General features: G+C 41.6%; 1 protein-coding gene across 1 annotated transcript; it reads right to left on the reverse strand.

Moving 5' to 3' along the window:
- Nucleotides 1-650: 650 nt before the first annotated feature.
- On the reverse strand, nucleotides 651-13,684 carry atp13a2 (ATPase cation transporting 13A2; the record flags this gene model as incomplete). Its single annotated transcript, XM_010786858.1, has 26 exons — nucleotides 13,487-13,684; nucleotides 12,855-12,913; nucleotides 12,695-12,761; nucleotides 12,532-12,611; nucleotides 10,684-10,761; nucleotides 10,035-10,104; nucleotides 9,774-9,908; nucleotides 9,617-9,683; nucleotides 8,207-8,338; nucleotides 7,577-7,738; nucleotides 7,271-7,381; nucleotides 7,078-7,124; nucleotides 6,803-6,991; nucleotides 6,497-6,703; nucleotides 5,800-5,907; nucleotides 4,728-4,881; nucleotides 4,441-4,552; nucleotides 4,215-4,339; nucleotides 3,373-3,542; nucleotides 3,176-3,268; nucleotides 2,956-3,035; nucleotides 2,256-2,408; nucleotides 2,046-2,142; nucleotides 1,247-1,470; nucleotides 947-1,098; nucleotides 651-827 (listed from the first exon to the last, which is right to left on the reverse strand). Coding segments are annotated over exons 1-26 (3,247 nt in total), but the record flags the coding sequence as incomplete, so codon positions are not given.
- Nucleotides 13,685-15,834: the final 2,150 nt, after the last annotated feature.

Raw genomic sequence — 15,834 nt, forward strand, 5'->3', positions numbered from 1 at the left:
CAACTCATCAGACCACATCACCCCCATTCTCACTCAGCTACACTGGCTTCCTGTACGCTACCGTATTGACTACAAAAACCTTCTACTCACTTAAGCTCTCCATAACCTTGCCCCCATCTACATCACCGACCTCCTTCAGAAGTACACCCCCTCCCTCACCCTCCGCTCTTCGTCCGTAGGACTTCTCACCGTCCCAAGCTCTCGCCTCAAAACCATGGGTGCTCGAGCTTTCAGCTGCTCAGCTCCCAGACTCTGGAACTCCCTGCCACTACACATCCGACAGTCTGATTCCATAACAACATTCAAAACCCAACTCAAAACCCACCTGTTCAAACTGGCATTTTCTTTATAAACTGTACCCTGTGTCCTTTTGTGTCCTTCTATAGTCCATTTCCTGTTGTTTGTCTTGTCTTACCCCGGCTGATACTTCACTAAATCCACTGTTTTAATTGTTCCCTATATTGCCCCTATGCCCTGTAAGGTGTCCTTGGGTGTTTTGAAAGGCGCCCCCCAAAATAAATGTATTATTATTATTATTATAAGATGTATCCACAGACTGTCCTGCATCTCATCTGAGCTAGATATCTTTTTATTTCAACTGAAAATTAGCAATCATCCTATTAGGTAATGTCTAGGTGTAAATGTATCACTAACCTCCACAACAAAACAAATGAGCAAGTTGAGTGCAGCCACGGCGACGAGTAGCATTTTAAAATCCACATCAACGAAGTCGTACAGTTGAAGCTTTCCACACACGTAAGCTCCAGGATACAACACCAGCCAAGTCATCAGGGCAAACAGCACCAACACTAGACAGAGGAAAATCCCTGAAAAACCAATTCAGTTCTCAGTTCAATTTGACTGCATTTGATTATTTTTAATAAAGCTGATCAATATTTCAGCATGGGACTGTATTCATCATCCGTTGACATGAGTGCTGACTCACTATTGTTGTAGATAGGTTTCCTGTGAGGGAAGCCCTTGGTGACCACCACAGCCATGATGATGTACTGGAAACCTGACAAGGCAAACACACTGGTGTTCTCCATGTTGGGAAGATTATTTGCACCCGGCAATGTTGAATTGAGTGGAACGTACCTAAAGAAAAAAGAAAGGGGGGTGAGGTTTTACAATGTATCTACACTGTGAGACATGGGATGGTGTTTTTAGTGGCTTTAGAAACAAATACAATATTTAACGATATTGTGAATAGAATCTCTTAGAAACCCTGTGTCTTGTCACTGACCAGTCCTCTTTGGTGGTGATGAAGAATGCAGCCAGCTGGCCCAGAATGATCATGCAGGTGTGGATGAAGAGGCTGCCCAGGATGGGCAGGGTCAGCAGACTGGCTGAGGGTCTGCAGGCCTGCAGCTCCTTCGACGGGCCTCCATTCCCCATAAAGATGGCCAGCGCAGTCACCACAAACATGTCAAAGAACAGGAACTGCCAGTCTGAAAGGTTTGTCCTCACCTGGACACACACATCAAGAAGTCACATGTTTCATTGTAAGTTGTAAAAACAATTTGGCAACTGTGTTTCAATGCTCGTCAGACTGGGTGCCACAGACATCAGGGCTTTACTGTCAGCATTTAGTGTTGAAGTATGGCTTGTTGGCTGATAGAGGTGCAAACAGACGATTTGGATCAGTTTAAAAATCAAACTCACAATATAATTTCAAACATACAGAGATGTTTTTAATATTAGCAGGAATATGACCTTTTCCCATTTCTGACAAATATTCAATAATGGAATAAGGATGTTATGAAAGACAAAATATGTTTCAAGTTAGCTAGCCAGAGCTGAAAATGTCTATGATTAAGCTAATATGACATTGTGCACATGGTAGGCTGTTTTCTACCATCACATACTGGCTTTAGAAAAAGGACTATTCAAAAATAAGAGGCCCATAATGGAACAAAATGAATTAAAATGTATTATGATGACTTCTTAAACATAGATGTTGACTGGACAAAATTGAAAATCAAAGGCAGCAAAAGTACGCCCGTTTTGAAAGTGGGGGTGTGAGGAGCTCGGGTGCTGCTCACTGTGTAGAGAATGAGGACGGAGCAGAACTGGACGAGGCTGTACAGAGCCATGTATCTGAAGAGACTGAAGGAGGTGACGAGAGAACATCGGCCCTCTCTGCACAGATGGGGAGAAAATATGTGTTACTGTTTCTTCCTCAGCAGACACTGTACCACAAACACCATCAACGTCTTCCCTTTATTTCTAACCCAGTGCCTACCAGTCCTCACCTGATGAGCAGCGGCACACAGCTGATGTTTGAGGTCTTGGAAGTGAAAGGTGACGCAACTGAAGCCTCAGCTTCAGACAGGGAAACCCCGACGTCAGCAGCTCTCAGGGCCCCGCAGTCATTGGCCCCGTCCCCACACATGCCCGTCCGGTAGCTGTATTAACAGAAATGGGAATTATTTACTTCATTACTGTAATTAAACATTCACTATGAAACTATCTTTAAAATCAAATATGTTGGCTAACAAAGTTTTGATTAAACAAAAGTAAACATGGTGTTCTAAGAGTACAGCAGTTCCTCTAATGGCCACTAGATGTCAGTTTTTAAAAGACTATACAGTAACAGCTGAGAAATTATTCCACCTTTCTCCAGAAATGTATTTTTTTTTATGTTCCTTTTGGTTGCATTTGTAAACACAACTTGATCATTTGTAAACAACTTGATCGTCACACAGCATAGACACTATGTAACTAAAATACCTTAACATACCGTACTTCTGACTTAAAATAGGGATGTCATGCCTTGTATTTATCAATATTTTTTTTCCATATCACTAGTAAGTGTTGTCTGAAGGTTAATGAGGATTTGATTTCCCCTAATAGCCAATTCTCTGTTCCTCTTAATACATTTCCCCTCTCTTTGATTTTCTTTCAGTTCTTCTTGTGTGTTTGCAAGCCTTCTCCTTTGGTGTCTGTACTCACTTGATTTTCTGCAGCTCTTTCACCAGCTGGGTTTTCTGGTCGGGAGCCATGCGTGCAAAAACGGTGGCGTGCAGCAAAACCTGCAGTGACAGCATGTCGTGGATAGTTGACAAAGAATCAAGAACATCTTCATTCAGCCATCATCATCAAAGGAAGATGCTGCTTGAAATACATTCTGATTGTCAGAATGTTATTGCTGGGATAACATAGCATACATTACCTTTGGCAAATACTCAGGAAAGTGATCACAGAGGGCAGCAAAGGACTTGCCATTAATAGCCAAGTGATAGTTAAAACCACTCTGGTACAGGCCCTAAGGGGAGAAAAGCAAAGCATCATCAACAGCAGCCAAAGATTCTCCTCCCATGGTTGTGTGCTACTTCAGGATTGACAGAGCCTTGATGTGTTGTGTCTCACCTGATTGATGATCGCTGCCGAGCTTTGGTCCCCTTCGTCCTCCAGGCTGAACTTCAGGGTGGGCATGGACTGGGCAGTGTGGGGGGTTGCATTCACGAATATCACCTTCTCGCCAAATCCTACCATCCCACAGCTTTTTGCTACATTGACAGCAGTTAAAATGTTGTCCCCTGTGTGAAGAAGGACACAACATTATAACATTGATAGCATTGAAGTAGATGCCTTCAACTTGATTTTAAGAGGCCCTTTCATGCTTTCCTTGATTTTCGCTTTCCTGTAGTGCCTTATTTATGTTTTTGTGCATGAAAATGGCCTGAAAAAGCTAAAATACCAGTTATTTAGTGGCTAGTGCTCCAACACATTATATGTATGGGGCGGGACAACTTTAAGCGGTTGACCAGTCACAACAGAGCCGGCCAGCTAACCAATCAGAGCAGACTGGGCTCTGGTTTCAGACAGAGGGTGAAAAGAGGTGCTGCAGCACAGGCAGTATGAGAAAAATAAAGAGCTTTTTGAACATGAAATCATGGAAACATATCACAGTAGAGGCACAGAATACAAATATGAACCTGAAAATTAGCACAATAGGGTCCCTTTAATAATCATTTTCTTTTTACTATTGGCTACTGACACATTTTAACACCCTCATACATCAGTGATTACTTAGTGTCTCATTCGTTTTAGGTTTGTTAAGTTATATAATAAATAAATAAACAAGCCTATTGTTACTCATCTCGTCTGTCTGAGCTGGGCTGAACTAAAGGGGTCTTGTCCGGGGGGCTGGACCTGGGACCTCTCCCACCCAAAGCGAGAATAATACTCCTAGACCAAATATCTCTCACCAGTGACCATGACGCTTCGGATCTGTGCCATCGTCAGCATGTTAATAACCGGGGCACTTTCAGGCTTTACCAGATTCTTCATCATCAGCAGGCCGAGGAACTGCATGTCTTTCTCAACCTCTGCTCTGTGGGAGGACACGGCTACGTTTCAGTAAGACTGGATTTACAACTTCACGAGCAGGAAATTAGCCTGTAGAATTCGGTGCCCAAGGGAAGCACACATCACCTTTTAATCTTGCTAAAGTCAGTGTTCACGTCTACTGGTTTATAGGCGAGGGCGAGAACTCTGAGGCCTTCAGTGGAGAAACTGCGCAGCTTGTTGGAGAATTGCGCCGGAACTGAAAACATAATGCAAGAAGAGGCGCACAATTGAGACCCAGTGCACACACACACACACACACACACACACACACACACACACACACACACACACACACACACACACACACACACACACACACACACACACACACACACACACACTTATTTTACCTTAGATAACAAGTTACTTACCAGTTTCTGCCCGGCAGAGGCTTGCCACCATCTCTGGGGATCCTTTGATGAAAGCGAGAGCCGAGTGTCCGCCGCTGGCCACAGTCACCACACTCATCCTCTGCAGGGCCGAGGAGAAGGGAAACCTCTGAACGATGGCCACCGCTTTACCGGACTGACAAGAAAATAAAAGAGAAATGTATAAAAAAACATGTCTATGAAGTGTTTTGCTCAAAATACCAAACAGATCACCCATGCCTCACACCCCTCTATTTCAGAAGTGCTGGTTCTGGGTCCTTAGCTTTAAAAAAAAAAAAAAAAAGAGGGGGGGGGGGGGGGGTTTGGGGGGTGAGCTAATGCCTGCTCAGAATTATACCGAGATACAGCTAAATGCTGCCGTGACGAAACGCAATATCATGTTCAAACCCACATCAAGGATTATTTCTGAAACAGTATGGAGCTCAAATGCTTTTTCTCTTGCGGGTTTACCACAAGTTGAGTTCCTTTTTTATTTCCTGCTTTTTTTACACATCCTGGCCGTTTCTCAATGTCGAGTACACATGCTGCAGAGCCACTATTTCAAGTATTCTACGTCACAAAGTGGCGCAGAATGCTGGGCATTTAACATGCATTTAAACAGTCCTTCGGCGCCACTCGATGACGTAGTATACTTGAAATAGTGCCTCTGCAGCATGTGTACTCGACATTGAGAAACGGCCACTCTGTCCAGTACAGGTTAGCTCTGAGTGTTAGTGATGCTTGCTAATGTAAACACAGATCATATTACTTCCAAAACACGTTGCACATTGTTTTAGATAGCAACGTTTCTGATAGAGCGAGTGGGTATAAAGCCAGCCCACATTTCAGATATTACGTCATATCGGCAGCAAATCTGGATCAGCTCCGTTGTACCCCCATTTTTAGAGATTTTGGCATGGATGAAAAGAGAGAGGGTTTTGTTTTCTTACACTTTGTGAGTTCCCCGAGACACCGAGGACACATATTTATGTATAAAAGACATAAAAAAGTGCATTTTGCATTGATAAGAGACCTTTAAGCCCTTTTGATGATTCTTTACGAGACGGTCACTCACTGTTCCTTGAGCTTGAAGCTGTTGTGGAGGTCTCAAAACAGCCAAAACTCTGTGGCCCCCGAACTCTGTATCCAGTTTATTCCCATCTCCCTCCGGCTCCTGAAGGGTCTGGAAATATTAGATGTGAACATGCCAATTTAAATGAACATGTTATAGCAGAAGTTCACAGTGAGATGTATTTTCTGAGTTTTTTTAATGACAATAGTTGTGATACCCGTTAACAATTTAAAGTAATAATGGACAAAATAAAAGTCATGCTTTACCATTTTGTGTAATGACAGAATATTTTTAATAAATGGTTAATATTGGAATGTATTTACAGATTATTTTAAGTCCAACTGTTTCAAATATCATAAACACAGAAGTTAGAAGAAAGTTATTTTTGGCCTTGAAGCAGATTTTCACTTTTTTAGCACCTTTATAGTTTCCTTATACTTTGATAAGACACTTCATTACTGTTTAAAATAGGACTGCACAACGTTTATTGTGCCAGTTGACATCACTATGGCATTAAAAACAACATTGTCTCTGTCTGAACATCTTTGAGAATGTTTTGTGAGTAAGGTTGTTCGTTAGCAAAAAATATTGCTTTAATATCAGTACCAAGACATGGGTTTATTCAATACTATCACTGAAATCAATTCCCGATTCTAGTTTTCAAATACCCTTTAAAGTACATTTCAAATAAGAGACATACCCAACCGGTGGACTCAACCATCTTGAGCTCCAGGGGGTCTCCGAGTGGCTCTCCCCTCAGGAGTGTCACAGTGTGACAGCATGCCAGTCCCGAGAGCATGGGCCCCGGGAGCAGGAGTCTAGGATCTGGGACCAGCTCTGAGAAACCAGCAGGTCCTCCCTCCATCACCCCCCACACATCCAGACCCTCCTCTGTAAGAGTTCCTGTCTGGAGGAACAAACGTAGTTGGATGAAAGAAGACTTCAACAGGTCAAGCAGCCATGACTATTCTCCCGATAAAACTCCAGGTAATGGATTCCCCCTCACCTTGTCGAAGCAGAAGAGGGAGACCTTGCCGCAGATGCTGATGCGGGGGGGACTGATGCAGAAGATGCCCTGTTTCTTCAGTCTGCTCTGGGCGTAGATGGTGCCGGTGGTGATGGCAGCCGGCAGCGCAGGAGGCACTGCGATGGTCACAACATCCAGGCACCTGATGACCAGCTCCAGCCAGGTCGACTGGAAACATCCACACAAAAGTCAATGACATCACTTTCTTTACTGTTGGCATGCCAAAGGAAGACAGGCGAGTGGCTTGCACTTACATTTGTTCTGAAGAGGACCACAAAGCTGTATATGGTGCCTAGAAAAGCTGAAGCAACATACACAACAGTTTGTTAATGTTATTCAATATTGTTGAATCATAGGTAAAAAGGGCCTTAAATACATCATCTGAGTAGCTCAGCTGTAGATAAAATTGTTGTCCTTAAAATCTGTTATCTTTGTTAAAGCCGTTACCAACAAAACCCAGGATGAGCAGGAACTTGGTGACTTCTTGGTAGAAGCGGAAGTCTGTTGGCTGAGGATACATAATGGAGCTGACCAGGTAACCTTTGGCTGTGAAAAACCCTGAGGATGATATAGAAGCAGGAGAACTGGTTTGACTTGGAGAGCAGCATGACCTTTTCAAACTGCCCTGTGGGCCTTCAAGGGTCAAAAGGTTCTACATTTCAACGTCCCCGACAAAGGATAAAAAGGGACCTTATTATAGAAAAACTGCTCTACAGCAAGACTCAGTAAAATGTACTCGGCGTCTCTACTCACCGGTGCTTGTGACCACGGCAACAGCACCCCCGCCCCCAGGCCTCCCACCTTTGGCTTGAATGAGCTGCGTTCCACAGAAAAGGGTATGTCTGCGCTCAGTTTCCGTGCTGAACCTGCCCTCCCCTGCTGGCAGCGGGGTTTTCAGCACTGGAACACTTTCGCCTGGAAGGGTGATAACAGGTCAATACAGTGACTCCTCACAAAAAACATGACATTCAGGTACCTTGCTGCAGGCTTGTAAAATGGTGTCCATGTTTTTATTGAACTACAAAATGGGAGGTGGAGTCATTTTTTTTTCTAGGCTGAAATGATAATGATTCGGTTTGACTCCAGTTTTCGCTGAGATGATAATCAAAGTTTTGAAACCTGGCTTTTTCACAATTACTGCCTTTTTTGATATTTTGAAGGGGCAAGCAATTACAGTCTTTTCCCCTCACATACCACAAGGTTATCTTCTCTTCATTATTTTGAAGAATTAGCACTGGTGTTCAGTCATGTCGATGATCCGTTTTAATGGCAGTTTTGGGGATCTAATCATGTGACATGAACCCAGCTTTAAAAATAGTTTTGTTTTTTTTTAAATTAAACCCAACATAAAAAGGTCATTTGTATTGAGGTTTTGAAGATCACCTGTAAGCATGCTCTCGTTGACCAGGCACTCCCCAGCCAGCAGGGCAGCATCACAGGGCAGCAGCAGGCCTTCCTGAGGGACGATGAGACAGTCGCCAGGGACCAGATCCTCTGAGCTCACACACTCCTCCGCTGAGAAAACACACAACTAGGAATTAATACTTTGTCAAGATTGACAAGGAATTAGGAGACTAGTATACGCTTACATTCAGAAGCAAAAGCCACACATTTCGGTTCTTTCTCTTTGTTCAAAATTTGAATTTCCTATTTTGTTTACAGAAACTTTTCTTTGAAACAAACTACTCTTTTTATTTCCTGCACCCTACAAAAACAAAGTCCTATTTCCTAACATTGTATGCACTAATGACCACAGTTTGTAGTCCTACATTCTTATCTGCATGCACTGTTACTGAGTTTCAACTCACAAAAGATGTTGAGTTGAGAATTGATGTTTCAGTAGTTTTTCTTTCATAAATGAGGATTGTTGTTGCTAGTTGGACACTCAAACATCTCATTTAGATTTTGCCTGACGGGACTTCAGCAGAGCTTACATTTTTTTAAGTAAACAAACACATTGAGTGTACTCCCTTTCTCAAAAAATACTTGCAAAACCATAAAGATCTCAATCTTGCATTATTTATATCGATGTTTACTATTAAAACAATCTTCTTCTTCTTCTCTATGCTTTTTAGTAAAAAAAGAGTGGACCAGCTTATAGAAATATTGTGACAGATTTTAATAGTCACACAGTTCACAGGTTCTCTTTAAAGCCAGGTCCAGTGTTCGCTGTACTTTGATGTGCAACTCTTATGCAAGTTTCTTACTCATTTAAAAGATGCAAGATAAAAAGGGCCACTCCAATGCTGCTAAATATATAGATATATAATATGATAACCCTTCAGTTGATTGTCTGAACTTTAGGCAGACTGAGACTTAGAGAAATGGGGAACTGAAACACAGGTGGTTCAAGAGATGCACCTATTTAGGTACCGGTAACACATGACAACTATTATTGCCTACCATCTGAAACTAAACCTGTGGACAGTATACATTAAAATACATCTTTTACATGTGTCCATAGCTATGAATTAAACACATTAACCTCTTCACCATCCCCTGAACTGATCGGGAAACCAAGGTGGTTCAAAGGTATTGTTCATGTTCTCACTCGTTCCTTTAAAGAAGGCTGAAGTGCTCTTTGTGCCAAAAGCCTTTCTTGTTATTATAATATACTGTAAATACCGGTATATGCCTCTGTTCTTCCTTTATATGAAGCACATTACTGCAAAACTCATGTTAGGGCCAATGAACAAGACCGTTAACATCAATAAATCAACAAATCCACATGTATAATGTCCTGAAACTACAAAGAATGCACATTATAAGAACGCATTCGCGAAAAAAACTCACCTCCTGAGCTTCTCCTTACAGTGACAGTTGTGACTAACCGGGCCATGTTATTGAGAGTAATGCTTTGCTGTGGAGTTTCATACAATTCAATTATTAAAATCCATACCCAAACACATACACAATTAGAATCAAACTAACTATCTAACGACAGGCTCACCTTGCGGATCTCACGAAGTGAGATAATGATGGAGAAAATCGATATAAGAAATATACACGTGGCGTAATAATAATATTTATCGGTCATCCACAGTATGATGCTGAAAACTTGGAACACATAGAATGGGTTGAGGACCTAAAGCAGAAGATAAATATAATTAAAAGGAAGGTTCAATGTGATACTTCACCTGGATTTTCAGTAAGATATTATTCATGAAAAATAAAAAAATTTGAGGAAAAATTAAAATGACACCCGTCTTACCTCCTCAAACAGCAGTGTCAGGTAGGGCTTCACAGGCACATCGATAAGATTGGGCCCATACATGCGTCCCCTGAAAGGATAAATGCAGAGAATGACTCATTTCTACGTTCATGTGGGGCAGGGCAATATGCCGATTGTTATCGGATATAACACTAGATAACGTCTTCGATGAAGAAAATATCATGGCAATATTAAAGTGGCCCTATTCTGCTCATGTTCAGGTTCATTTATTTGTCTCATACTGCATGTACTGCAGCACCTCTTTTCACCCTCTGTCTGAAACCAGAGCCCAGTCTGCTCTGATTGGTTAGCTGGACGGTTCTGTTGTGATTGATCAATCGCTTAGAAATGTCCCGCCCCTTAGCCCATCACGTCCAATGAGTTAGAGCGCACATGTTACATAGTGATGTCATTATGCCACAGAAGTAAACGAAGGAGTCCAATGTGGGTCTTTCAGGCAAGGGGGAGTGTGTGGGAGAAAGACTTTGGGATATTAGTCTTTGCAGACCAACTATATAAAACACACTAAAGGGAAGGGAAAACCCCAAAAAGCATAATAGGGCCTATTATGTGAATTTAGTAAAAAATATAATGGTGTTTTGTTTTTTCTCCATATGGGCCAGCTCTACGAGCATTCATCCTTCCCTACCTCGAGCTCTGCTCCAGGGCACTCAGGCCCTTTTGGAAGCCATACAGGTCCTTACAGGTCCAGTCCTCATTGAGGACACTGATGACGAAAGACAGAAAACTGAGTGGTTATTTAAGAAGGAAATATTTCATTATCTGGGTATATATATATATACAGTGGGTCAAAAAAGTATTTAGTCAGCCACCAATTGTGCAAGTTCTCCCACTTAAAAAGATGAGAGGCCTGTGATTTTCATCCTAGGTATACCTCAACTATGAGAGACAAAATGAGAAAAAAAAGGCCAGAAAATCACATTGTCTGATTTTTAAAGAATTTATTTGCAAATGATGGTGGAAAATAAGTATTTGGTCAATAACAAAACTTCATCTCAAAACTTTGTTATATACCCTTTGTTGGCAATGACAGAGGTCAAACGTTTTCTGTAAGTCTTCACAAGGTTTTCACACACTGTTGCTGGTATTTTGGCCCATTCCTCCATGCAGATCCTCTAGAGCAGTGATGTTTTGGGGCTGTCGCTGGGCAACACAGACTTTCAACTCCCTCCAAAGATTTTCTATGGGGTTGAGATCTGGAGACTGGCTAGGCCACTCCAGGACCTTGAAATGCTTCTTACGAAGCCACTCCTTCGTTGCCCGGGCGGTGTGTTTGGGATCATTGTCATGCTGAAAGACCCAGCCACGTTTCATCTTCAATGCCCTAGCTGATGGAAGGAGGTTGTCACTCAAAATCTCACGATACATGGCCCCATTCATTCTGTCCTTTACACGGATCAGTCGTCCTGGTCCCTTTGCAGAAAAACAGCCCCAAAAGCATGATGTTTCCAACCCCCATGTTTCAACAGTAGGTATGGTGTTCTTTGGATGCAACTCAGCATTCTTTCTCCTCCAAACACGTCTAGTTGAGTTTTTACCAAAAAGTTTTATTTTGGTTTCATCTGACCATATGACATTCTCTCAATCCTCTTCTGGAGCATCTAAATGCTCTCTAGCAAACTTCAGACGGGCCTGGACATGTACCGACTTAAGCAGGGGGACACGTCTGGCACTGCAGGATTTGAGTCCCTGGCGGCGTAGTGTGTTACTGATGGTAGCCTTTGTTACTTTGGTCCCAGCTCTCTGCAGGTCATTGACTAGGTCCCCCCGTGTGGTTCTGGGATTTTTGCTCACCGTTCTTGTGATCATTTTGACCCCACGGGGGTGAGATCTTGTGTGGAGCCCAAGATCGAGGGAGATTATCAGTGGTCTTGTATGTCTTCCATTTTCTAATAATTGCTCCCACAGTTGATTTCTTCACACCAAGCTGCTTACCTATTGCAGATTCAGTCTTCCCAGCCTGGTGCAGGTCTACAATTTTGTTTCTGGTGTCCTTTGACAGCTCTTTGGTCTGGGCCATAGTGGAGTTTGGAGTGTGACTGTTTGAGGTTGTGGACAGGTGTCTTTTATACTGATAACAAGTTCAAACGGGTGCCATTAATACAGTTACAGGAGGCTCTTAAAGAAGAAGTTACAGGTCTGTGAGAGCCAGAAATCTTGTTTGTTTGTAGGTGACCAAATACTTATTTTCCACCATTAGTGGCAAATAAATTCTTTAAAAATCAGACAATGTGATTTTCTGGATTTATTTTTCTCATTTTGTCTCTCATCGTTGAGGTATACCTAGGATGAAAATTACAGGCCTCTCTCATCTTTTTAAGTGGGAGAACTTGCACAATTGGTGGCTGACTAAATACTTTTTTGCCCCACTGTATATATTGGAAACACATCTGTGTATGAGCAGAAAGAAGGACTGGCTAACATCAGTTTACATCCAGTATTCAGTGCTGTGATGCTGCTCCTCCTGTTTCAGTACCTGACACGACAGAAGGCTCCTCTCCTGTCCAGCCAGATGTAGCGCAGTCCTTCGAACAGGTAGTAGCGCAGCAGCGTTTTCTGTCACACAATCATGGTTACTTTCAGTCTAGAAAACAGATTGCTCAGCAAATTATTCTGCACAATGTTCCCTGCTTCCTTACCTCCTCCTTTTGCAGCTGAACTGTATCTCTCCATTCATTGTCCTCAAGCCCGGCAAACGACCCCAAACTGAAAGGGACAAACCGGGTAATTAGAGCCAACACAGTTTTAACCGTTTTCTAAGATCTCTGCATAGCACTGGGATAATGACGTGTTGCTGACCTGCCTTCCTCCATCTCTTCTGTGAGCACATGTACCACATGCTGCCGGCCAAAACTATCCTGAGGGAAGAAACGACACAAATTCTTCTGTGATTGCTTGAAACAAGGCACTTCAAATACTTTGAATCTGAGTATAACTCAAAATACTACCATAAACACGGTCCTCTTTTCTTTCTTATACTAAGATTCACGCAAAGTGATCAAGATGTCATGAAACAGAAGCAACAAATGTAATAAAGTTGTAAATATGCTTACTTACACCACACCAGCTTTAAGAGCTGGATATTTGCAGATATGGCAGCTATGAACATAGGAATATGTTAATCCACCTTTCAACCCAATGAGTACATAAACAGATGACAAACAGCCTGGGTAATAAATACTCGAAATGTTCGAAATGTGTGAAGCAAGACTTTTAAAAACCTATTAGTTATACAGTTTTGTATTTATTTATACATTTCTAGTTTGGAAATGTTATTTGGAAATTAACCTTTTAGTGCACGTTTCATTAAAGAACATTAAAGGATAATGTGACATAAAGTGAAACAGAGATCAAAAGCAATTATTGCAAGAGAAATCCAGTTTTATAATAATTGGTTTTAAATCAAAGTAGGAATAAAAGTATTTTCTCACTCTGATTATCAGAATATCTGCCAGAGCCAGAGGGCAGGAGCAGCAGCGGGTGAGGACACCAAGCCTCGGGCGCCAGTGAAACACAAGCAGGAGGAGACCCAAGGACAGCAGGGCGGCCACGCGACACAACCACACCCGCCAGCGCACCCACTTATAGCCCTGCAGATCCTGGTGGGGCAGAGGAGTCAGACAGTCCATTCAGATTCAAACCAAGGTTAATTTCCATTTCAGTTTATATTTTCAGCACTGTCAAAAGCCATTTTGTGATAGGGGGTTTCAACACAGATACCTGAGCCAAACACGACAGAAAAAGTAGAAAAGCATTGATTTCTCCTTATCTGCTTATATAGCAAGTAATACAGACATATATACTATAGATACAGTTATATATCTAGAGGTGACATTGCAAGATTACACCCCACATCAAACAAGTGAAGCACACTAACCCTGGCAGTCTTTTAAAAAGCACTGCACCTTAACTTATATGTGTTCCTCCTTTGTGTTTTGATGGTATACAGTAGTAAAATGTGTCTAAATACATTTACTCTTTTTTTCCATTTCCTGCTACATTATATTTCTACTCCACTATATTGCAAAGGGTTATGTTCTACTTTTAAAGCTACAGCATTCATGTACTGGACAGAGATCTTTCAAACCTTATCCCAGGTGTTCAGTACTGAACTGATTCCAAATCCTCTGGCTGCCATATTTGGGGTTATAGGAAAAGAGATGCATTTAACTGCAGAACGGCGGGGATCTCTGTCCTTTGCTCTCCTCCTAGCTCGTTGAGCCATCCTGCTTAAGTGGAGGGACAGTGTCCCGTCCACTCACTCCCAGTGGTTGATGGACATTATGTCCTGCATGAAACTTAAAAAGATCAGATATTCACTTTTATATTCAAACAGGAAATGTCAGGAAGCCTGAGAACCTTTTTTTAGTGCACACTCTATAAAACGATCTGCTATTGGTATAGCCTATCTGCAGCATATGTATGTATGCATGTATGCAGTGGCGTTTTTATATGTACAAAAGTGGTGGGGCACAAAAAACTTAGATGTCTATAAGCTTCTGCAGTGCGGTTCATAGCTGGTGAGGCACTGACACTGGCTCTATATTTTGACGTAAATCGAAAATATAATATTATTTTCAAAAGCTTTTTTAGTCTGTTGCTTCGATTAACTTTTAACAGATATTTCAACAAAAGTATACCCGAAAAATGTAATTTTATCATTTAAATATTTAATTGTGCCTGCCAAAAGTTAGTAAGATCCCATTTTCAATAAAATGGTGGTCTTGAAGATGAAGTCCATTTGCCTATCCCTCTGGACAAAAATCTATTATTTTTTTGTAAAAGTCCTCCTTATCTTCTTAGTTTCAAAAGTCTATCGTAAATCCAATCGATAGATTTATGATTCCAAAATGATAAAAGTAGGGTAGACATGTAGATATTATCCGGCTGAACAAAACGTGCATTTATCTAACAGGTTCGTTTCTCACAGATCTTATTTGGAGCTATTTTCAAAAATCCTAAGGAGAAATCTCATTGCTTTTTTGTCGAGGGAAACAATGCGCAGCTTACTTCCGGGTTTTAGGACGCGTCACTGCACCTCTCTCATCTCCTCTTCACACACTCCACTTTTCGCAGCACACGTTCCTACAGCCAATCAGCTCTGAATTATGTGAGATGAAGTATTGGTGGGGATGGCAGCTCAGTGCCCCTATGGTCATTATTTTTTTGCCACACACATTAAATTGAAAAATACTCTGAGCATGCGCAGTTTAGTTTTTACAGTCACCGTTCACTTAGACAGTGAGAGGGAGGGCATGATCGGGTTTTGTCCCACATGGCTCTAAACAGCTCAATAGGCACACACTTTAGACACTAATTAGAAGAACACAGAATAAAACAGCAATATACAGACGCATCCGATGATTAAACATGATCTTCAAATATATTTTATATATTTTTTATAATCATTATTTGTAATACTTTCTGCTGACACTAGGTGGGGCTGTGCCCTAATGACCAGTCGCCACTGTATGTATGTATGTGTGTATGTATACAGTAGATTTGTATGAGTATAGGTATTTGCTGCAGGTATGTATATGTATTACACGCATATATATTAATCTAACAATGTTCCTGATGAATAATCGTGTGTATGAGGCTCACTGGCAGTGAATGTAGGGGATTACTTTAGTCCTTGTTATTGTTTGTTTGTGACAAACAAACAATAACAAGGACTAAAGTAATCCCCTACATTCACTGCCAGTGAGCCTCATACACACGATTATTCATCAGGAACATTGTTAGATTAATATNCACAAAGTTGAGAAAAAAATAAAAA

This window comes from Notothenia coriiceps, unplaced genomic scaffold (assembly GCF_000735185.1).
Source record: "Notothenia coriiceps isolate Sejong01 unplaced genomic scaffold, NC01 NC01_scaffold00001083, whole genome shotgun sequence".
Taxonomy (NCBI): Eukaryota; Metazoa; Chordata; class Actinopteri; order Perciformes; family Nototheniidae; genus Notothenia; species Notothenia coriiceps.